Source organism: Calonectris borealis, chromosome 2, assembly GCF_964195595.1.
Source record: "Calonectris borealis chromosome 2, bCalBor7.hap1.2, whole genome shotgun sequence".
NCBI lineage: Eukaryota > Metazoa > Chordata > Aves > Procellariiformes > Procellariidae > Calonectris > Calonectris borealis.
Window position 1 is genome coordinate 136,020,891 of NC_134313.1, and position 24,789 is coordinate 136,045,679.

The window sequence follows — 24,789 nt, forward strand, 5'->3', positions numbered from 1 at the left end:
CTCTAGACTCCATCTATTCTGCATGGTGAGAATTAACATCTCCTGTTTATACCACCATACCGCAGAAGAGTCAGCCTCACATCTGTGTCTCAGAACATCATGGAACAGATCCTCCTAGAAGCTATGCTATGGCACACGGAGGACAGGGAGATTAATTGAGACAGCCAGCATGGCTTCACCAAGGGCAAGGCTTGCCTGACCAACCTAGTGGCCTTCTGTGATGGAGTGACTACATCAGCAGACAAGGGAAGGGCTACCGATGTCATCTATCTGGACCTCTGTAAGGCCTTTGACACGGTCCCCCACAGCATCCTTCTCTCTAAATTGGAGAGATACGGATTTGGTGGGTGGACTCTTTGGTGGATGAGGAATTTGTTGGATGGTCGCATCCAGAGAGTAGTGATCAACAGGCTCAATGTCCAGATGGAGATCAGTGATGAGTGGTGTCCCTCAGGGGTCTGTACCGGGACCAATACTGTTTAATAACTTCATCAATGACATAGACAGTGGGATCGAGTGCACGCTCAGCAAGTTTGCAGATGACACCAAGCTGAGCGGTGTGGTCGACATGCCTGAGGGACAGGATGCCATCCAGAAGGACCTGGACAAGCTCGAGAAGTGGGCCCATGTGAACCTCATAAGGTTCAACAAGGCCAAGTGCAGGGTCCTGCATCTGGGTCAGGGCAACCCCCAGCATCAATACAGGCTGGGGGAGGAAGGGATTGAGAGCAGCCCCTCAGAGGAGGACTTGGGGGTACTGGTGGATGAAAAGATGGACATGTGCCAGCAATGTGCGCTCGCAGCCCAAAAGGCCAACTGTGTCCTGGGCTGCATCAAAAGAAACATGGCCAGCAGGTCAAAAGAGGCAATTCTCCCCCTCTACTCTGCTCTGGTGAGACCCCATCTGCAGTATTGCGTCCAGCTCTGGAGTCCTCAGCACAAGACAGACATGGACCTGTTGGAGTGGGTCCAGAGAAGGGTCACGAAAATGATCAGGGGGATTGGAAAGGCTGAGAGAGTTGGGGTTGTTCAGCCTGGTGAAGAGAAGGCTCCGGGGAGACCTTATTGCAGCCTTTCAGTACTTAAAGGGGGCTTAATAAGAAAGATGGGGACAGACTTTTTAGTAGGGCCTGTTGCGACAGGACAAGGGGTAGCGTTTTTAAACTAAAAGAGGGTAGATTCAGACTAGATATAAGGAAGATATTTTTTACTATGAGGGTGGTGAAACACTGGAACAGGTTGCCCAGAGAGGTGGTAGATGCCCTATCCCTGGAAACATTCAAGGTCAGGTCCGACGGGGCTCTGAGCAGCCTGATCTAGTTGAAGATGTCCCTGCCCATGGCAGGAGGGTTGGACTAGATGACCTTTAAAGGTCCCTTTCAACCGAAACCATTGTACGGTTCTGTGATGCTAAGAGCTGGTGGACTGGACCCTCAACGACAGCTGAGTTTTGCAGTGCCAGGAGTTCCATAAGGCAGCCAAAGCTCGCTTCAGTAAAGCTCCTATATGCTCTTCGTTAGCTAGCACATGCAGCTGCTCAGGACTGAAGCCTTGTACGCAGTGAGGATAACATGATAAAGAGCCAGGGACAGAGGGATGTGCTGGCAAATCAGGTATCTACAATCATTAGAAGTTAACAGGCTTCTCAGTGACTTATGACATCATATTGTACCTGCTACTTCTACTAAAGCAGTAGTTTAACCTCTGGGTAGCTAGATCACATTTATTCTCATTGCTCCAGAAAATTTGACATATGAAGTTCCTTTCTTCCCTGCTGCTCTGAATCATGAAGCATCCCTGCGTGTTGCTCTGCCCTTTTAAGGACAATAGCGTGAGATAGGAGGTGGAAACCTCCTGGCTACCCCCTTTGTGGAGAAAACACACTCAGATTAAGAGAGATGAATAGGAAACAAAACAGCTTTGGAATGGCGTACCAGAAACCATTTTTGTTTATACTTATGTACAAATGTCTGTATCATCACAAAGAATCTTTATCTAGGTTATTATAACAACTAGATATTCTCCATCATCCTCTGCTGCTCAGTTTTGCAAACTGAAAAGTAAGAAACAGGTACCGATGCTTTATCTGCTAAAAATGGTTTATACTTGAAATATTTATTTTTTAAATTCTCTTCTTCACAGGCTGTTCTGATTCTGGCCTCAACAACTTTGCCTTATTCTTATTATCATGTTAAAGACACATGCAGTTAACCTGATGAAAAAAAATGTTTTACCTTTGGCTTACTAAAGAAAATACGGCACTTCCACACAATTTTGGTAGCGCTCACCAGGTTGACGGTGAAAGGAATACGGGTCTCTCAAGTTCAGCGTTTGTAAGACTAAACCTCTCAGGTTAATTAACTAACTATTGCTTAGCACAGCCTCCTCTCCTTCAGGGCAATGAAGGACAACACGCTACCACCACAATGTTGTGACAGGACTACGCGACAGCTTTATACAACTGCTGTTCATTTTTGTGAGACTATAATAAATGGCATACATTTTTCAAATGGGTACCGGATTAACAGATTTTGTGTGATGCCCAATTTCTTTCTTGCATAGGGCACCACAACAAAAAATATTGCAAGTAATGCTTTCTTTGCCATCTTGTTATCTAAGGACATAGAAGAGAGGTACAGCTGTAAGAAGGGTAACAGATATTTATGGTTTTTTTTCTTTCTTCTTCTTTTAATATCTCTTGCTGAAAAATTGCTAGTATGAAGACTGTCCTTCTAATAGATGTACCTATCTACCAGACTGTGATCAAGCATGTCTGCAGGGATGTGAAATACCACCCATCTGTATGGATGCTTTTGAAAAAAGGAGTCTGTAAGCTTGTGAAGAGACATCAGATAGTGAACGCTCCTTGTTGCCAACAGAAACCTGGAGATCATTGTGTGAGATGATACAAAAATTTAGGAGGAATCCTGTGTTTAGGACTCCATATAATACTGTAGGATGCAAAGGTGAGAGATTTAGTAATGCAGAATAGGAGACCAGGTAAGGTATCTGTACAAAAAAGCTGGGGAGTATTAGGGCAGTCTGCTACTTCTGAGGAGTTATCAAACACAGGGGAGAACTCAATAGCTTATGCTACAAGCATTTCATGATCTATGTCCAAATGCAGAAGCTGGAGCTAAACAAGAGATGTATGGCAGAGAGAAAGTGAAGATTTTCCACTAAGATTTTGAAAGCCATAACCTTTTTCCCCCTCATTCCCCCATTTTTCCTCTTTGAAGGGCTCCCGTTCAGAAAATCAGAGAAAATACCAGGGAGCCAATGGTCAGTTCACTTGGGGTTTCCCTAACCAGTAAAACATTCACTGCATTTTTGGAGTATAGGTAAATATATCAGATTTGTCAAACCAGCCTCCATCCTTTGGTAAATTTACCTTTTTCTTTTAATTCATCAGTTCCAATTCTGAAACCATAGGCCTCAACAAGGGAAAGAACAGGAGAAAAGGAAATATCCTATATGAAAACACTGTACTTAATTTCAGGTTTGGAAATTAAACAGATACCAATCCAAGCAGATTTGTCAAAATGCTTATTTTGGCTTACCAGTGGCTTAGATCAGTGACTTTACATCAGCTAGCATGAGTTTTAAGTGAAATCGGAGCGCCTCCACAACTTTCTCTAATGATCTAATTATCTGTTTAAAAGCTGATTATGATTTCATTGGTGCAAATTTATCTGGTAGAGTAACCCTGGAGGGTGTTCTGTATCATCTGCAATTGCGTATTTGGAAGATTATCATACACATTTTTAAGAATACATTGCCTAGGGCTGAAGTTGGCTATATTTGGTTCATCTTTACCCTTGTACCTCATGCTCATCTCACAGGCTCATTTCCTGTCAGGTCTTGCTTAAACAAAGTCTAATTACAGAGAAAGAGGATATTACAGTGATCAAGATGTTAATACTTGGATCAAGCATTATGCATTGGCAGTAACAAGCCTCTGTAAGAATTCAATATCCTTACAAAACGTGTTTCTACAATTGTTGGGGGCACTTTCCATGCATACATTTATTGCATGGGACCCACACAGACACTGTCCGTGGAAGTAACAAAGATTAAAAATCAATATGCATTACATTGCAAATGACAAGTTACTAATAAAGTTAAATATTTCCCCCAACTCTTGTGATGTAGCTTTTAGGATGAAATTCCCAATGTTTATTGGTTTGCATCTTAGCCACAACTCATTTTTTAAATTACATACTGCACATACAGTTGCAGTTTGTATTTGGTTTATATTTTCTCTAACATAGTTTGAGACTCATGTTACTGCAATTAACTTAAAACAAAAAAAGTTTAGAACAGCCAAATGCTCCTTCCGTTAAAGTTTTTAAGGATGTAACCAAGTGAACAAGTATTACATTTAGAGTACATAGTGCTTCTAACGTGACACGGTATTTTCCATTAAAACAAACAGCTAATTTAAGTCACACAAGTTGCATTATAGTTCTGTCTCTCTTTTTTCTTATGCTTAGTTATTCTTTGCTTGCTGATGCCCAAAGAAAATATGGGACAAGGTAATTTTTTTTAAGGGAGGAAAAATTAAACAGAGCAGGTTGCAGATAAGCCTTAGGACAGTACTTCTCAAATCTACTTCCCCTCACAAAGAGATGAAGGAGCTTTCTGTCTCCAGAAGTTTAGTCCCCTTCACATCAATAACTTCTACGGTATACAGCTCTTCAATGATGGCTAAATTGTTAGAAAAGCTGGAAGCAGCGTGCCCTTAGCAATCAGACCATGAGTACAGTGGCTCAAATATACCATGTAAATAAAGAATGCACTTCAGCTGAAGGAGGTAAATCAAAAAAGCTGGTCAGTCTGGATCGATCTTTGCTTCTAATCCTCAGCTAATGTCACTATTACCCATATACCTACACCATGCATGTTTTCTTCCTTTGAAGGGGTAGGTCCCAATTTAAAAGGCAATGGTGTATACATCTTCATCTGTAAACCACTCTGGCTGGCATCATTCAGAGCACACAAATGGCCAGTAAAGTGACAGCAGTGTTACTGCCCACTATTTTAGAACCTTAACAGTGTCACGTTCATAGTCAGACTCCTGTTGATTACTATACAGATAATGTAGCTCTGCCACATTTATGGGGCATCCAGACTGACCCCACTTTTCCTGATGAGGCTAATCTAAAGTGACTTCCACTCTTCACCTTTTCTTAAATAATGCTTCACTCTAAGGCAATACCTCCAAGGTATTTACTGGCTTAATGTTGTAAAACTCAAAAAAACCTTATAAACTCCAGTTTGAAATCTATAGAACAGGAAAGCCAAAATAATTTTTTAAAGGGTGACAAATTTTAATCAATTATGAAGAGTATTCACAAATTACTTAGCTGGAAGATGTATCCTCATATGCTGATTTTTTTTTTCCTAACAAAAATTATAGAAGATTAATATTTAGAAACCATCATCAGCCTTATGAAATAGTTTTAGATTAATGTAGCACAAAATGACACTTTCATTTCCAATGAAAACATTTCAGAAGTGCAATAAAGCAATGAACAGGAGAGTACAGTAATCATTAGTGTCATGCGCTGAACTTCATCCCTGAAACAAAGTGGCCCAAAGATGTGATTATCCCACGATAATCACTCTGTATGTTTCACCTAGTTGCTTAATGAAGTAATTAGAATTGTGTTAAGGGTGTATTTTGATCATCCAAATCCATCAGAAGCATATGGAACCAATACAGGAAAAGCACCACTGAAAAGTGGTTGGTAGGATGTTGAGCTGTTGGATGCAATTTGTGCAAGTTTAATTAATTGCATTATTTGGACTTTAAACTTCATAGCAATTTTTAAGTCCTATATAAGATATGGATCAGCAAAAGGCTGAAGTCCATAATTAGCATAATCCAGAGAAATAGAAAGGTCCTAATCCAATCTTAATTTATGTCAGTGTCAAAAATCACTTTTCCCTCAATAAAATTAGGATCAGACACAAGGTCATTAGAAAGGTGTCAAATATCATCTAATAATAAGTAGTCTTTAAGAAACAAACCAGAAGAGAGTGAAAGACCATTTTGACTGCTCAGAGAATATAGCCTTCCCTGTTGATCATTATCTGAAAACTGTTTACAAAGTTCTTGGCAACTTGAAGTTTCCATAGCTCAAAATCAGGCATTAAGAACTCTTCCGAGTCAATTAAAAATTTCTCTCTGCAGTATTGATAAATGACACAATGTACATCAGATTTCATAGCAAAATGCCAGACTTGAATGAGCCCTTCAGACTTTAAAGGCAGAGCAACTTCAGTTTACAGCATTCCATACTGCTGGTGTTTTATTTCAAAAACCGTGCTTGTAACAGTAGATGAAAATTTTAGAGTCCAGATGAAATTATGCATTTCTATTCATTCCGTGGTGAAGACTAATGCACGTAAACTTCTATGTTTCCAACATGGATGTTGATAACTAATGTTAATAGGCTGAACTGAGAGCAAAAAGAAGATGATTCAACACTGATGACACATATTATTTAGAATGCTATTATAATCTTAAAATTCAAGGTTTGCACCTTGCAATATTGCGAGATACTGGAATGAACTTCTGTATCAATTGAGTTGTTCAATTTACCTAAAGCCTCAAAGCCTTTAGAAATCTGAAGTGCTCAGAGACGACTCTCTGACCTTTACTGTATTACAAATAGGTCTGATTCTCAAGATCCACATCCATTAAATGCTTGAATGAGCTCAGTATTTATTGTTCTTTCATCTCATTAAAACAGCTAAAAGGTTGGGAAAAGGCATAATGTAAAGAAAGGTCAAGTGGTAATCACGGTGTGAAATGCTGTTACATGTGTAAGTATAATAATTCTTTAGACTTTATGCTCCCTGGAGAGGAAGTTGTTCAAAACTGTTCACCTAAAAAGGTTTATTTTGTGCTAAATATAGCTCAACAGCACTAAATGAGGGAATTAGACTGACCTTTTGCTCCTCTGCATCTACAATGGCCTTTTCTTGGCTCACTTTCTCTCTCTGAAACCCTATCTTAGCAATCAAAGCTTCAGCACCTTGATTTCTCAGTTGCAGTTCTGCCTCTTGAGAAGCAAGTCTGGATTTTAGATCTTCTACCTACAGGGCAAAAGGTAATGAGTTATTCGGGAGCAAGCGTCATTAGGTATGGTTCTGAAAGGATTATACCACATGAGCCTCAAAAAGCTGAACTGAAAACAAAATTCATGTTTCATGGGTCTCAGTACTAAAAGTGTTGTCTTTTCCTTCTTTATTTTGTTTCCATTTAACAGCTCCTTGTTTGTAGCTCACAGAATTTTGTTGACATAAAGAATTTAATAAGAAAAGCCTAACTGCTCCCACCAGGGACCCCGCAGCTCCCCTGAGATGCTCAGATGTCTGCCCAGCTGCTGAGGCTGTGTTTGTAACCAGGTGTCTCGGCGGTCCAACAAGGCCCAGCCGCAGCACCTAGCAAAGATGCAAATGTAAAAGCAAAAGGACATTATGGAAAACGCTTAGTAATCGCTCTGAGCAGATAATTCCAGCAAAGGTTTGCTGAAAGGTTAAGACAGACTCAGAGACTGATCAACAAAGACTATCTGTTAGTTTGCTGAAATAGCAATTTATTGCCTGCCAGGCAAGTAACCCGTATCAAAATATCCAGCGACAATATCTTCCCACATATAAAGGAATTGTTTCAAATACCTGTTTTTTTATTTTTTTCCCCTATCCCTCCAAGAATTTTATCTGGCAGTTATTGATGATAAAAGGCTATATTTTAACCAGAGGGGATTCTTGTTAACCTGATCTGGATAGGGGTGATAAGACAAAGAGGAAGACTAATATTAGAGGGCTTAAACTTTCATCACATGGAAGGTCTTGAGGGCTCTTGTTCTTGTCTCTGAAATCTTACAAAACCTACAAAATCTACCTTTTCAAAATTTGAGCATTTTGAAATGAGAAGACAGAGCTGTAATACCGAGTTGTAACAGATGACTCTAAAGTTCCCAAATCTCTCCACTCACTGTATTTTTCAATTTATTTGGGCTGCCCTTACGTCTTTTTCTTTCTCAAAAAACTAAATGGTGCTGCATTTGATATTCTTGTGTAGAGCTCCAGAATGCAGGATAAAAATGGCTCAGTGTTCAAGTACCTGGCTAGACAGGAGCTGTGGCTCTGTCTGCTAGCACATCATCCAGCACTTGAAATTGTCAAATTACCTTTTGGTCGTCAAATTAGAATTCAGAGAAAAAGAGCATTTTAATCATTTACTAACATGGAATACCTATTAAAAATAGACTTTAAAAAAGCAGTCACCCTTTTCTATTGACCGTTTATTTTTGCAGGTCTTCAGTTTAAAAAGTGGGAATAAGCCATTCAGCTCCCATTATTACCATGCAGTAGTGCAAAGATGCAACAATATGCAAAGACTGGAGCTGAGCATTTCATTTGCAGTTTTTATATAAAACACGCAGACTTTTTATTTTTAATAAAGAAATTGCTGGATTACGGCTTCCCTTCAGCATCTGCAATCTGGATTGTGGAAAATGTGGCGGGAGGCAGAGGGAAAGGCTTCAAAGCAGTTTCCCCACCCTTCTGTCCCTGTGGACTGACTAGCCAAAAGCGAACTGTAGGCAGAAGCACTGACCGGGAGCTAAGTGGCACTACCCCCACAAGGAGGTGACGACAGCTGATGCAAAGGCTCCGCGCTTGTTCCTCCTGCTTTCATTACCCCTCAGCTGGTCACTGGCCATGCACAAAATCCCCACGTACAGGACTGCATCTTCTCTCTCCGTGGTCTGGCTTTTACTGTGGCACTTACTTCCCCTCCCACTCTTTTACTGCGGCCCCACTACACTCCCCTTCCCTCCAGACTTTGTCCTTGCTCAAATGGATGGACCCCTCTTTCCAAAGACAGCTAAGGAGCTCAAAGAGGTTCTACGCGAAGAAAAAAACCAAACCCCAGTTTCCAAATTCAAGTAATTTCAATGAAACACAAAAATGCCACCCCACAACTAATCAGTCTAATGAAAAGGTGCTGCAATAACTTTGTTTTATTAGCAATAAAATAAAGATTATTTATAAAGAGTGAAAGAAAAGGTTGTGACTTTCACAGTTTACCTGGAAAGCTGCTGCCTTCAGCTTCTGCATGCCATTCACCAAATGCTCCATGTGTCCTGACATCTCCTTGCTTTTCTTCTCTAGGACGATCTTATAAAGCGTGATTTGCTCCAGAAAACTCTTTGGAGTGGTGTAATTGTATCGCCTCTCATTACGATTGTATTTGGCACTCAGCACATTCACACTGGTGTGGGCATAAGCCGTGAAATTGCAGATGGAGTCCTGGATGAGTGGCTGAACATACCCAAGGAACAAGAACAAATGTAAACACAGGAGCAAAGAAATGTTTCAAAAATTAAGTATACCTATGTAAGTCAGAAAAGGTTACGTTTCTAAGGATGGCTCGTTCACGGAACTATTCTTCAGTCTACCCTAAACATAATTTTGTCAGCATGTAAAAAACATTAAAGCTAAATGAACCTTCCCCAATCTTTTTTGCATATAAATTAATTAATTCTGTGTTGACATTCATTAAGTCTTCATCACCACAGAAGCTCAGTGCTTCAACACACTTTCATTTTTTAAAAATAAATACTCCTAAAAGCTAAAAACAGAGATTAAATCAGTCACTATACTGCTATACACAGAGTTAATACAATATGGATTTTCCTCTGGAAATCCTGTTTAAGAAAAATCCTGTGTAGGTTAAAGAAATACAATAGAGTGGCTACTCTAGTCACACTGATCCCCACATACCTCATACATCATCAAATTCCTATTCAGAATGAAGCGCATTTATGCCATTAGCTTCAGATTGAGCAGAACCGGACTCCACGATTTAGATTTCTGAAGTTGTACAAGTCCCTGCTTATCTGTGCTTGTCAAAGTCAGTGATAAACGAACACCAACTGGTACGAGGGCACGATTAGAGCGCTGTGGAGTGCTTCCGAAAGCTGAGTCTCTACCTACCACAAAATGTCAGAAAATCAGGAACATTTCTGTGCTGAAGAGTTCTTCTATCAGTTTCAAGGGGTATTTTGACCAGAAAGGTAGCTACAATTTAATGGAGTTCAGAGTCCCCCCGAGCTGTCACAGCTGACACACTTCCCTTCCCTAGGTGCCACCCAGGCATCAAAGCACAAGGCGTACCTCCAGCTCCGAGCAAAACTCAGCACGCTGCAGAAGGGACCCCAGAGCGGGCCTGTGGCCCCCGGGGGCTGCGCCGGGTGCCACACAGCACTGCACGGGGTTTCTCTCTCATCACAGGGAGGAAAATGCGGCCCTGAGACTGGAAAATTCTTTTCACGTACTGTATGATAACCAAAACAGGCTAGGCATATTTAAAACAGCTCCAGATGGTCATTTAGTCACGTATTTCTGAGCAAAATGCAGAGGTAGAATGCCTGTCTTTATTCACCTCTCACAGCAAGAAGAGAGGTAGTGCCAGGACTAAAGCTCAAAGGTCCTTTTTCTAAACTTTTTGAAAACTGAACTAGCAAATACAAGATACTACTACACTACTTTGAATGAGAGTATACTTCCCCAGGATAAAGAAACCCCCAAAATTAATTTTTGTTTGTTTTAAAGGACCCTATCTACCTATATTACTAGAATATACACATATATATGTCTAAGCAAGAGTAATGCATGCAGAATTAACAGGGAAATACTAAGAAAACCCATTTAACTCCATCACTGTAACTAACTTCCATTTTGTCCTCTATGACTTCTAGCATACTTAACTTTATAATTTGTGGAGTCACATCTCCCTCATTTTAATGATTATTTATTGCATTCTGTACAAGACGAACCCAGTTCAATTAATCAAGGGAAGCCTAAAAATCAATTAATATGAATTAAATGAGCTACACCAACTCTTAGGAAAGTCACACATAATTTACCAAAGCATTGTCAATAATGCTTAGGGAACTTTGGGAAAATTGCTCACGAGTGGCTGTTGATGCAGTTAAATGTTTTAAGCCTACATCATTAATATTACAATCAGGTTGATGCAGAAAGACTTGCCATTTTTCTCAGTAAGAAACCTCATTATTTTCTTGTGACTTTTAAAAGCTAGTTTAGAAGAATACTCACATCACCTATGATTACAAAAACAGAAATTAAAACAAGGACTAAATAAAGAATGATTTGCATTTAGGGAAAGCAGAAATAAATTGCTTTACAAATAAAAGAAATCAGAACATCATTAGTTGAGGCAAAGCTAGCCTAAATTCATCTTAAAAATAAAATTGTTTGTAAAAGCAAGGCTAGTCAGCAGGAATGGACATTTTATGCAGATTTGAGCAGCGCTTGGCTTCCAACTGAAATGTGTTTCAGCCTTTTTCTCCTTTTTTTCATTGTTTGTGACGCACACGCACCCTGCAGTACAGCTCTTCCTCGCGAAAGGCGACCTCCTTACACATGATCCTTATGAGAGGTCTCTACTCAGCAGCCCTGAAAAGCCCTCTAACAACAGTTTCATTTGTAAATCAGTGAGGGAAGAAGTGGGTTCCGGTAGAGCTGGAAGTGGCCCGAGACAACTTGTCTCAATGGGGCAAAATAACTATTGTTATCGAGCTTAACAAAATGGCACAGCATGGGAGACACGCTGAGCCAGAGAGCAGCTGGTTGTAATTCACACTGGTTTTCAGAAAACACTAATCGTTCCCGAACAGACCTCTTTGAGGATTGGTCTTCCCTGCATTTTCAATTTGTCACTTTCTCTTATGATAAGGTCAGCGGTGACAGCGCTTCCTGACATTAACAGCTGTGGCTTTTAAAAGGGTCATTGTGGAACTACTAATTGCAGTAATTTCATTAGCATAAATTATTTCTTCTGCCATTCATTTATCTCCAGGGTTTTTTTTTTTTTAATACTACATTGTACTTTTCAATATATGCCCATTCAGGGTTGTAGGCAAAGGAAATTATTATTGCTAATTTAGCCTTCTTTATTAAAAAAAGGCAAACAAAAAAGAATTGATACAGTAACAAAATCTGATTTAACTGCAGTTCACTAGAAAGCATAAAGTAGCTTGAAGCCAATAACGAAGATTAGGCTGGTACAAATCAAAACCATTCAATAGTCCTAAAGACGACTGAGCAATAACCCTATATACAATCTGAAAGAAAATACAAGGGTTCATTCTCACGCAGTCTCTCTATTCTAGGCCTTGGCTAACTGTCTTTTAAGCATGCAAAAAAATCCCCTAAAGCAAGTTGTGAGTAGAGTTTAGACAGGAGTTTTGCCCTTTTACTTTCCTCAGGATGTAAATTAGTCATTACCAAATTGATAAATCTTAGCTCTTTGCAGTTAAGTTGAACTAGCTGAAACATGCCAAGCAAAGAGCGAAAAAGACCAATGTCACTGAACTTGAATGCATCCCACAGGCAGCTACCAAAACTGAGAATAAAACCAAGCCAGCGTGTGTCTGAAGGAAAAGGTAACTGGGAAATGAGTGTGGGGAGGAGTGGGGAGTGTAAGAGGCAAGGGCAGAAGGCAAAAAAGTTACTTCAGGCTGCTGCTTTGCCATACCACGTGTTGTAAAATACTTTGGAATCCAATAAACTAAGAGTATAATGAATTTATCCTTGGTATGCTTAACAGTGTGTGCTCTTTGGTGCTAAGCACCAGAGGAGCAGCATACAAGACAGCAACAGCAAAATACTCAAAGGAGATGGCAGAGATGTATGCTGCTGTTATTTTCAAAGGGATGGATTAAACAATCCTGACTCTTTTATTCTGTACTCAGTGCTGATACGTGAAACCAGCTGAAAGTAAGGAAGAGAGATTGTGTCATGTTAAATTTGGAGACAGAGACATTATTTCAAAGTGATATAGATCATGTTTTACAGCAAATGAGGCGCTTTTGTAAGTTCGTTAAGCTCAGTATATGGATTTCAGAATCACTGCACAGTGTCCTTTGCTTGTGCTCTTTTTAAACGTAAGTTTAGCAATTTGAGTGCTCTTTTCCTTTCTTTTCTCCCAAGAAATCAAAGACATCCGAATTGAATAAATTTCTGATACTCTCCATTTCTCTCCAAATATCTCTGAACTCACTGTCTCTTGTCCTTAACCTGCACATTTTCCAATGTCCTTCCGAATGAAAAGGGGCTCACGGGACTTATTTTCAACAGGCACCATAATTAACGATGATCAATTTTTTATGGTCTTCTCTTACCATTTAAACGCAGAAATTTTCCAGTTTTTGTGAAAACAGTGTAGATATGATGTCATATTTGTACTGAACTTTTAAGAGGAGGAAAAAAAAAAGATCATTAGCTTAACTTCAAGCTACCCTAATTAAAACAATCTGTAATATTGTTATACAGTGATGAAGAAAAAAAAAAAATCTAGCAATTACTATTGTTGGGTTTTTTTGGAAACAATGAAACAGGACAATTAGGAGCTAAGTGTCAATTATGCCAGGATAACCACTCAGTAACAGACAACGGACAGTAACTCACAACGGACAGCACAATTACAGCACGTTTCAGAAGTCCAGGCATACATGAGCTCTGGCTAACAAGATTTCTCTACTAAGAACAAACAAAAGGCTTTCCCAAGATATCTAAAATGGAGCAAGTGAAATGACATATCAACACACCAGCACTAGAGATGAGAGAAGCAGAGGAGACCACCTCCTATAAATCTTCGATGGAGAGGGGATGGCAGACTGCAGCTAAGATTCCCTCTGTTCTTCAGGGTGGTCCTTTTCCACCCTGCCCCTCTCATTCTTTCGATATCTTAATACACCTCTGCAACTCTCCCGTCCCCCCTCCCTTTACTAACTGTTTTTCTGTGATCATTCTCCCTTCACCTCCCTTTTACTCCTCCTCAGACTCTGCAGTACACCTCTCCTCCCTTTCTGGTCCAGTTTTGCTTCTCTTCTACCTCTTTTGGTTGAGCTCCCCTCCTCTCCCCCCATAACGCTGCCATAGTTTCTCTGTTATTTCAACACCTCTGTTCTGGGTTCAATTTTTCCGTCACTTTCAAATCATTCCCCTGTCTCCTCCTAATATTTTTTGCATTCTGCTGTCTTGTCTGTTGGTCTTCTAATCGGCTGCATACGCAGAGATGACTCAGGCACCCAGTACTGCTTAACATGTGTTGATGACACAGAAACCTTAACTCACTGTCAATAAAGTGTCACGATATTTTGTTAGTTGCCATTTATTTCACTTGCTGGGAACTGAACAGGAGAGATATTTACCAGGAGCAGTAAACACCAATGTGCAAAAGAGACTCATAAACAGTTTCTTGGATGAGTGAATTCTTTCCTAACTATCTACAAAAGGAATTACATAGGAACATAATCCTTAAATAAAAAAATAATTAACCCCCCCAAAACCAGCTTCAGTATTAAAAGCCTAAATTGTGATGACAAGATGTCTTTTCAAAGCAGCAAAATATAATTAATTAAGGATTTGGAAAAAAAAAATGCATTTAAATCAAAACAAATTCTGTTTTCTTTTCTCTTTGTAATTCCAGCAGTTTCTTTAAAATAAATGGGAATATGTAAGTTGGTATCACATTAAAAAAAAGGGCAAAACACCCATATAGTCCACCGGACCACAAATAACTACCCTAATAACACTTTAAATCTCTTACGACCTGTTAAAATAAAGCAGAAGATGCTGATGGAAAATATAAATGACAAGGATTTGCGAACACTTCTCTTTCCCTCGCAGGCCTATAGGAGGCATCCGCATGCCGCTGGAGCACGGGTACGGGCCAGCAGCGAGGGAGCCTCCGCCGCCGGCAGCCGCCTGATGCCCGCGGCCCCTCTCCCTCGCAGAAGCCCCGGGGAGGGCAAGGGCCGGCGGGGTACCCTGGAAGCAGCCCCAGGCATCCCTGCAGACTTCCCCTCTCCTTCGCCTTCATTTCCTGAGGACCCCATGTATTTTGTATGGGGTTGAATGGAGGACAAATGCTGTAAATGCATCAATCTCTGAGGCAGAGATTTGCCTGGGGACTAGTGCTACCCTTGACTAAAACCAGAAGGCTCTTCCTTGGGCATTCCTGAAATCCTCAGTCTCTCATGATTACAAATCCCCTATACAAATAAATGGTCCCAAATATAATAGCACTCCAGAATGAAACTATTGCAACTGCAATCGCTGAAAGAAAGTAAATCTTTTCTAGGTCTATGTGAATTACTCCATCAGCAAATACCTGAGCAGTCTCACCGCCAGCACGACAGTGCTGTCCCACGAGGAGTGGGACAACAGAGGCAGCTTGTTAAAACTTTCAGAAGAATACGAGAATATTCCTTTTCCCTGAAAGGAAACTCACTAATGCATAATTTTTTTCTGAAAACAAACAAGTCACACTCCAGATCAATCAGGAACAAAAAGAGAATAATCTCCCAGATATTAAAACTATAAATGCATTTGCCATGTGGTTACAGGGGAAATTTTCACCTGCTTAGTTGCTGAACAGAGGGAAAACTTTTCTTCAGTTAGCCTGGTCTGTGCACTGCAATATTTCACCTCACTTGCTACAGCACTAGTGAATATATTCAACTGTATTGAAAAGGGTTAAATAAGTTCTGTATCTGTAAGATCCTAAAAAAGCATAGAATTGAAGGATTCTGCAAAGACAGTGCTATGAATTACAATGCCTCTCTTCTTTCCCCCTCACTTCTTCGCCTGTGCTAGACAGCTCTCTAAATCCTGCTGAAGGAATCGGGCAGTGACACGCTATAAAAATTCAGCTTTTAGCAGGGGCGAGCTTGAACAACACGGAAGGCAACAAGTATGCAAAGAAGGAGTAAAAAGAGCATTGTTTTTTTCAGCGTATTCAGTTATCGATCTTTCAATGATCTCCGTTGCTTTCTTAGAAGGCTGACGAGCTTGGAGCTCTGTACCTCGACCCCCTCGGCTTCCTCAATGAGCCTCCTGCTGATGGAGCGCAGGGCCTCCCGCGGCCACTCATGAAACCAGTCAATAGCCGTGCAGTTAACTACGGCTGGGAACTTCCGAGCTCGCGCTCGCAGCGTGGCACCGGCAGGAGAGAAACACAGAACGATCTGCGGAGAGGAGGGAGGGAAAAGAGAGAGAAAAGAATCACACGGCAAGTTGAGGCGATCAAAGAAAGGCATGCAACGAACCACGGCCCAGCGCTGGCGCCGGCCAGCGCATAGCTGAGGCTCCAAACCAAATTTGTCAGCTACTGAACTTTGTCAGCTACCTTGGGCAAACAGTGTTTACTCTCCCTTTCCACTGTACAAACACAGCATACTTGCAGCTTCCTTCCCCTCTCTGCACGTTGGTATCAGTTACTGGGTTTGATAGCAATAAATAATAACGCAGCCACGGGGACTGGCTGGCACGCAGCCAGCCAGAAGGCGCACGTTCAGCTGGTCACGGTGACACAAACCCCGTTCTTGAGTTGCTAAATCTGTTCAAGCCGCTTCCTGCCACCTCAATACGCACTGCAATCCCGTTAAAAGAATGGGAAGAAAAGGAAATCTGGATCTTGGTTTGTATGTGAAGTTTTAGGGACTACTCTTTACAAAAGTGGAAAAGGATGTCCAAACAAGGGTAGGCTAAAACAGTCAAAGAAAAATAAATAAATCTGTGATTGGCTGTTAGTATCACTGGGCCTACCCAAAGCAACTCTCATTTAGGAAGGAAGGGTTACTCTAGTCTCTCAGTTGTATCTGTGGACCTACTTACTGCCATTAGCATGTGTTTTGGCCATTGTGTTTGCTTTTAGTTAATTAGCAAAATGAGAGACATCAGGCTGTTAAGACAGAACTGGAGTCTCTCCTATGCACTTCTTATGAAATGAGCTACTTTTGCTGTACAGGGCTTCTCAAACCATATAGCATCGATATTGTTAATTCCGATAGAAAATATACAAATGGTATCAGAACAGACTATCACTTCCCCAGCAGCCACAAGAGCCAGGCCAGAGCCCAGCCAGGCATGCTAGGGAAGTGACAGGTTTATTCTGCCTCTGGAGTAATCGGGAATTGACATTATCTATTAGGAGAAAACTGGATGAAAAAGGAAGAAGAGCAGAAAGTTGAAAGAAAAGAAGGAAAAAAGGACTGAAGAACGGAGGAGGTTGACCTGGGACAATACTTCACTGGGTTTTAAAGCAGTCAAAGAGGAGAGAGAAAGTGATGAATAGATAGCACATGGAAAAAGCTTCTATGGCATCTGGAAAGAAGATTACACGGAAAATGGAAGAGACTTGCCACTGTCTCAGAGTTTCTAAAAATACATCTCTGCACTGGAAAACACAAGACAACAATTTCTGCAATTAACCTTTAGTTATGAGCAAAGACGAGTAAGTTTCAGTAGAACTAAGTCAAAACAAGAAAATCTTTTACCATTATTCAGAAAATCCTCTGGAAGAGAAACTGTTTCCTGGGACATTTATGCATTTTGTAAAGCTTGGGGTTTATGCTGAACCACAGGGTATGTCCTTTTTTTTGTTCCCACCCTTTTTAGCAAAATCAGTTAAGTAATGGCATCTGGTTAGGCTGTATCTCACAAAAAACTTCTTTCTCATGGCTCCACAAACTGAGTGGAATTTTGAGATTACTGAAGGCTTCAGATCAATGATGCCGTTTTCAGAAGAGTGTGATATGACCAAGTGTAACAGCAAGAAAAGCACAAGTGGTCCCTTCTGTTGGGAGCCATGGAGGACACAGAGGAGAAGAAAGGCAGAAGAGGTGTGAAACAATCTTAAAAGAAAAAAAAAAAAGAAAGACCTGAAAAAGGGTAAGAGGAAGAAGCAAGGAAGGAAACAGAAGCAATGATAGTCTCCCATGTTGTGACAGACAGGAAGAGAAATGATGCAGACTAAAATACTAAATGGGGCACGAAATAGAGAAGAATTCACTGAAATCTCTACTGGTGAGTGAACCATAAATATTCAATAAACTACAGCCCCCAAGCCCATGCTTTAGACTGCACTGTGAATTCACTGCATGTTCCACCATTTTTTAATCCACTTACTACTTTATATTTCTAAATGGAGGGTATTCACTAGTACCTATTCCATTTCCAACATGCTTACCAGTTTCCAAGAGCTACAGATCTCATAGTACATTTTTTGTCTGTCTCGTGGAATAGGATGTAGAGGACTATTTCACATTAAAACAGAGCTTTGAATTACCATAGTTATTCTGGTCCCCCTACTGATCTAGTTTATTGTCAAACAGAGAAAAATACCTCTCTTACATGAACCTAAAATTCTTCTAACCACAGGTGATTTGCACGTTTGTCTAGGAAGTACTCGAGAACGTGTCAGCAAGAGAAACCACTGGTTTTAAATCACTTGTGACCTTTGACTCCTGCAATAATTACAAACAGCAGTGCATGTTCTCATATTTGCAAGAAGATAATGTTCTCCCCCGTTTTCAAGAATTTAGGCAGAAACGTAGACACCCATGCAAAAACACAATGGAGTCCAGGTTGTCCAGAGACGTTACAAAGAAAGGCCTATCAGCAAGTTGGTCTAAGGCACAGAAGAAAATGTCATCTACTTTGAGTGTGTTCAGTATGAAGAGGCAAATGGCAGAAATGTCCATGTAGAAATCCATTCTAGCCAGGTGGTGAAAACCACACTAAAACTGTACAGAGACCACAGAAAGATCTTGGAATTTACAGCAAAATTTTATCAGGCTGATAAGAAAGAAGGGCAAACATTGAAGAAACAATCAAAACGATACAAGAATAAATGGTCTCCACCCCAAAACTCTGAATCAGAAAAAAACGTACATGAAGAACCTGCTAGATCTGTTTTGCGATTCTCAAAGACCTTGGACACTGCTGTGAGTTTTCCGAAATTTCTTCTCTGTTATACCATGTATCCTTCAATTAGACATTCTCTCTCCCTCTCATTCATGTCACCTCATTTTCTGATAAAATTCTGTGTTCAGTTATAATATCAGAGACATGGTGAGCAATGTTGATGCGTGGGGCACCTCATTTTCTCCTCTCTTATTCCTCTAGCAGCCACCTTCTCAGATCTGCATACGATCCCTGCTATGGTAGCAACAGTAATGGAGATCCTAGAGATATCTCTCTCCTCTTTGATGTGCTTCTCATAAATGCCCTTGGTATAGCAGTGGTGCCAAATTGAATCTATCACACCTCCGAAGCTGCAAACCTTACACAGCCTTGCTGGAAGTTACATCTTCTACACCCTCCTATGCTGCTCACATTCCTCATATTTGGTTTTAACTCTCTAAGTACTGGACTGCAAGAAGAGTCCAAATCAAAGTCTTGGACCATCTGCCAAACACAAATCAGAATTTAGTGTTTTCCTTAGTCTTGTACCCTAATTAATATTTTATCCTCCCTAAATATTAAACAACTGTTTGTAGGGAATGATTACTATTTATGCCATATTTATATCAATCTTATGTTGAACTTTAGGGGAGAAGGTGCTTCCTCTATCCCATGTCATTTGTTAGGAGTGATTTAAAAGAACTACTTCTGTCTATAAGGAGCTGCATTAGTTTATATGAACTGCGGATCCCTGAGAAGATAATACTGACCTTTCAGGATTGTTTACTTTTAACTTTATTCTAGCGTCTAAATTCTGGATTTACTAAGTCATACCCATACTCACCTGTTCTCTCCTTGCCCTTAGCCAACTCACCAAAAAAATTTCTGAACGTTTTAAAGAGTACATTATAGTAGTATGTTCTAATCTTTATTCTAATCTCATGTTCATCCAGCACAGTACTACAGGGTAACCACAGGACACAAAAGCCTCTCAACAGTTAACTTTCGTACCAAATGAGTACGGAACAGGAGGTGAACAGTGACGAGTGAAGACAGACAGGAGAGAAATGGTTGAAGCAACAGCGCATCTAGCACAAGCTGCTAAACACGGCAAGCGAGTCCTAGTGACAGAAAGTCTTTGCAAGAAGTACCAGGCACACACTAGTCCTACCAGGATTATTTGGCTGGAAAGCCCAACCAAGAAAAAGGAAATATACCTGAGTAAGTATCCTGGACTCAACTGTCATAACATCCCTGAAAACAGCTACTTTAAAGGCAGGTGAACTTAGTATACATGAAATACAGATACACCAATCTTTTGCTTGCAATGCAAACATATTCAAATACCTAGCTGTTATTTCACAAGTGCAGATTGCAAAGCAAAAGGTAACACTTGAAAACAACTGCTATGAAGGCTAAGAAGAGAGGGACTAGATGGGAAGATCTGCAAAAGCTAATAATAAAGAGAACAGCATAGATCCGAGTTCTAGAAACCTTGCAGAAAATGAAGAGAAACAATTAAATCCCATTTAAAGGTAGCAATAGGTACACAAACTTTGTAGATTATCATGTCAGGATGAAATTTAGAAGAACAATTTCTCAATCCTTTAATAAATTATTCTTGGAATAGCTAGTTCTAGAATTCAAATTTAAACACAGTATTTAAAATTTCCATTACTTTTCTCTAAAACATGAAGTTACAACTGAGTGATTTTTACTATATTGTATTGTTAAGCAGGAAATTCCAACACAGCCCTAGATATAATGTAACACCCTAATTAGATAAATATGTCTTTGTTAATTATTTTTTGTGGACAATAAAAAATAGGATACATCACGTACTTGAAAAAATAGTCATAAAAAGCAGGTAACCAGATCTTCATCATGGCATAACCTTTCTATCTCCTTTAGCTTTAGTGAAGTTTGGTAAAATCGTATCAGGCAGGGATTTGATGCGGCATGTTTTCAGGGTTCATTTGCATTCCCATCAGTGAATTCCCAATATTATAAAGGACCTTGTGCACTGCTTGCTTTGCATGCAGAATAATGAAGATGCCATGTGATCTGATAACAAGAGATCTGTGAGGAAAAAAGAGTAATTATTACTGACCACATTTTGAGCAATCCTTGCTTAAGCAAGGAGGTCAGATTTTGAAAACATTTATCTGATCTTTAAGGTCCCTTCCAACCCAAACCATTCTATGATGCAGAGGGACCTGGACAGGCTGGATCCATGGGCCGAGGCCAACTGTATGAGGTTCAACAAGGCCAAGTGCCGGGTCCTGCACTTCGGCCACAACAACCCCAGGCAACGCTACAGGCTTGGGGAGGAGTGGCTGGAAAGCTGCCCAGAGGAAAAGGACCCGGGGGTGCTGATTGACAGCCGGCTGAACATGAGCTGGCAGTGTGCCCAGGTGGCCAAGAAGGCCAACGGCATCCTGGCCTGTATTAGGAATAGCGTGGCCAGCAGGAGCAGGGAGGTGATGGTGCCCCTGTACTCGGCACTGGTGAGGCCGCACCTCGAATCCTGTGTTCAGTTTTGGGCCCCTCACTACAAGAAGGACATGGAGGTGCTGGAGCGTGTCCAGAGGAGGGCAACGAAGCTGGTGAAGGGCCTGGAGCACAAGCCTTATGAGGAGCGGCTGAGGGAACTGGGGTTGTTTAGCCTGGAGAAGAGGAGGCTGAGGGGAGACCTCATCGCTCTCTACAACTACCTGAAAGGAGGTTGTAGCGAGGTGGGTGTTGGTCTCTTCTGCCAAGTCACAAGCGATAGGACAAGAGGAAATGGCCTCAAGTTGCGCCAAGGGAGGTTTAGATTGGACATTAGGAGAAATTTCTTTACTGAAGAGTGGTCAGGCCTTGGAACAGGCTGCCCAGGGAAGTGGTGGAGTCACCATCCCTGGAAGTATTTAAAAGACGTGTAGATGAGGCGCTTAGGGACATGGTGTAGTGGGCATGGTGTGTTGGGTTGACGGTTGGACATGATGATCTTAAGAGGTCTTTTCCAACCTTAATGATTCTATGATTCTGTGATTCTGTGATTCTGCCCAGACCATAAATGACAGTTTAATTTGACAGAGGGGGAAAAAAAAAGGAATAGGAAATGCTCCATGTAAGAAATGTTTCATTTCTTGCAAGATAACCAGGATATAAATATTACAGTGAGGGTATTTCATACACTATAGAAAAACTTAGGAAGTTCTCCAAGATAGACCCACCCCCTTCTTTGAAAGAAATGTGGATTGAGAGGGACTGTGCAAGAGTCCTTCATCTGACATTTTTAAGATTTACATTTGCATAACTGAGTAATGAAGACAATCAGTGTGGACAAATGAACTGGTATCATGTGAAATTAATATCAACCTCCATGTAGCATTCACCACTCCTAAGAACACAAAACCCCTCTTTTCTCAAATGTCCCATTTGAGCCTCATACTCATATGTCACTCTCACTACAGATGTGTCTTTTACACTGTATTTTTCAGCTCAACCTCCTCCTGCTTATCTCAGATATGCAAGCTCTCTAGGTTCACTGAGTGCTTCAAACAGAGCAAGGCAGACAGCAGTGTTTCTTAATACTAACGAACTGAAGAGCCTCTTGGCACACGCTTGACCTGGGTCTGACAGGGCCCATCCTATTTAAGTGTTAGCACACTCACTTGCATGGTTTCCCCATGTGAAGCTAAGCAGCGCTGCAGCAGGAGTAAGGAGCTGTACAGACCAGCTGTACAGAGCTGTTCCTACCCAGCTCTATGCCGCTGCCATCATTTTGTGAGCAGAGCAAGGGAAAAGCTAAGCCACGTGGATGCCAGCCATGTCACAGAATCAGAGAAATGCCACCAGTTCTCAGGAAAATACACTTCATAAATTTACCAATATAGATGCATCCTTAAAAATCAGCTCTCTAAGTACTCACGAAAAGATGGCTGACATCCAAATGAGAAAAGCCTGGAGCTTTTCATAGAGAAACAGGAACTCTGCAAGAGCCTACGAATTGCAGAAGCAGCTGGTTTGTGTGCTGCAGAACTTAGAAATCCTCGATAGCTTCTCGGCTGTTTAATAACATAACTGAGCCTTCATTCGGTGAGAGGGCAGTAACTATGTCTGTCTGTCCCTGATCCACTGCCTCCTTGGTGGCAATTGGTTGGTGAGTTCAGAAATTAGTCGGGAGGCAAGATTGCTCAAGTGATAGACAGCATGATCAATTAAACCCTTACTTCCCATTGAATCAGACAAATATAATCACATCTGGGATTAGTATTAGTTTAACACAGAACCAGAAACCCTAAAAACATGGTTCTCTTTGGCTGTGATTAAACCAGTCAGGCTAATAGGCATGTGTATTTATGCCCTCAAAGGAAAAACCACGAGAGTTGGCCAAAAGCTGAGCTGTGATGGGACTGCACAAGTTCCTCTCGGATTCACAGATAAAAGAGATGTTCTGTCAGTGGCAAAACAGACCACAAGGAAAATGCTAACACGTCTTAATGAAAGAGGACTTGGAAATGATTTAAAAGCAAAGTAATAGTAATAATATGGACAAGATTGCCTGTGGAGATGCAGGGCACCTGCCCTGCCTGTGTTTGACATTAATCCTGGTTGAAGCATGGAACTGCTTTACTGCTGAGTTCCTTCGAAAATGGGGAGCCAGCTAAATACTGACAGGACTATGCAAGGAGGAGGCCATTATAAGGATGTAATGACTAAAGTAGTCCTGCCTGTTGGAAGGAAACTAGAGAAATAGTATTCCCCTAAAACCAGCAGACTTAGTTCTTAATGCTGGGACTTCACAACGGCCACTGAGGGACCGTAAACTTTGAAATGTGAGGAAAACACACAATGAGGAAACTTGTTCAAGAAATGGGAGCAGATATTTGTAATAGAGATCCGCGGCTCATGAAGAAAACTGCACAGGAACTAAGTGACAGTGATTCAGTTCAGAAGAAAAGCCATATAACATGTACAGCTTTAGAATACATAGTAATGTTTAAGAGCATTGAGGAAACTGAGATGAGCTAGTAGGAAATGTAGAACTCGGAAAACATGCAAAGATGAAATGCTGTAAAGAGCATGTTTACTGGAAACAGTACATTTAAGAGTATGTTTGTGTAGGACGTGGGTTGCAAGGTATTTTTGGGGAAATGTTGAAAGGTTGCCACGACCAAAAGAATAAAATAAAATCAGACAGAGCTCAAGAGACAGCAGGACTGACTGGCCATGCCTCATATCCATGCTTTCAAGAATTAGTTGCTTCTTCTGGCCTTTACTTTTACAAAAAAATTTGGTAACGTGCAGAGTATTTAAGAGTGATTACTGCACAGACATGTGGGAGATTGAAAAACTTCTGGAGCTCCAGTAAATCACTGTGAGACTTAGAAACTTCGCAACCTATGCAATGCCATGCCTTAGCACTGTCAGCACATTACCATTCACAATGTTTGGCCATCAGCTTTGTTTGCTTAAGCAGCATTCTTCCTTTTTAATTTATTTCATCATTCATCACAAAAGCTTTCGAAATCCTTAGGTGCATATGTGTCCTCGCACACACTTCAATTGTGGGCCCATATTTTATAATGGTGCAATCCACTGTCTTTAACTGACATACTTCCGACTTACACTGACATAAATTTGTATTGACATACATGGCATGTTCTCAGTATGTTAACAGCAGAATTGGTTGCAAGTTCCAGACTGAAAACAATCAAAACAAAACCAACACAAAACCAAAGAGCTATGGTGGTTCAAAGAATTGCATTGTATAGTTTGGGTGCCTGAGCTACAGATTCCTCATCATAAACAGAACTGTAGGATATAAGATGACGAGTGAGCACAAGGGAAATGTGGCTTAATGTAAGATGTTGGGTTTTTAAAATGAAATTGAAAAATGAGACTGTATCACTTCACTAAGCTTTAACATTCTAAAACTGTCTAAATTCTCCCTTTTGTTCTCTTCTACATTTTATTAGTCCTTTTTTCTTCAAATCTAGGGAAAGG

At 40.8% G+C, this 24,789-nt stretch overlaps 1 protein-coding gene across 1 annotated transcript in view; it reads right to left on the bottom strand.

The window, feature by feature from the left end:
- Positions 1 to 24,789, bottom strand: part of DNAH11 (dynein axonemal heavy chain 11) — a 158,071-nt gene that overhangs the window by 51,091 nt on the left and 82,191 nt on the right. The window contains 3 exon segments of the mRNA XM_075140860.1: positions 6,958 to 7,104; positions 9,106 to 9,339; positions 15,915 to 16,076. Of these exon segments, the coding sequence (XP_074996961.1) occupies positions 6,958 to 7,104; positions 9,106 to 9,339; positions 15,915 to 16,076 (543 nt within the window).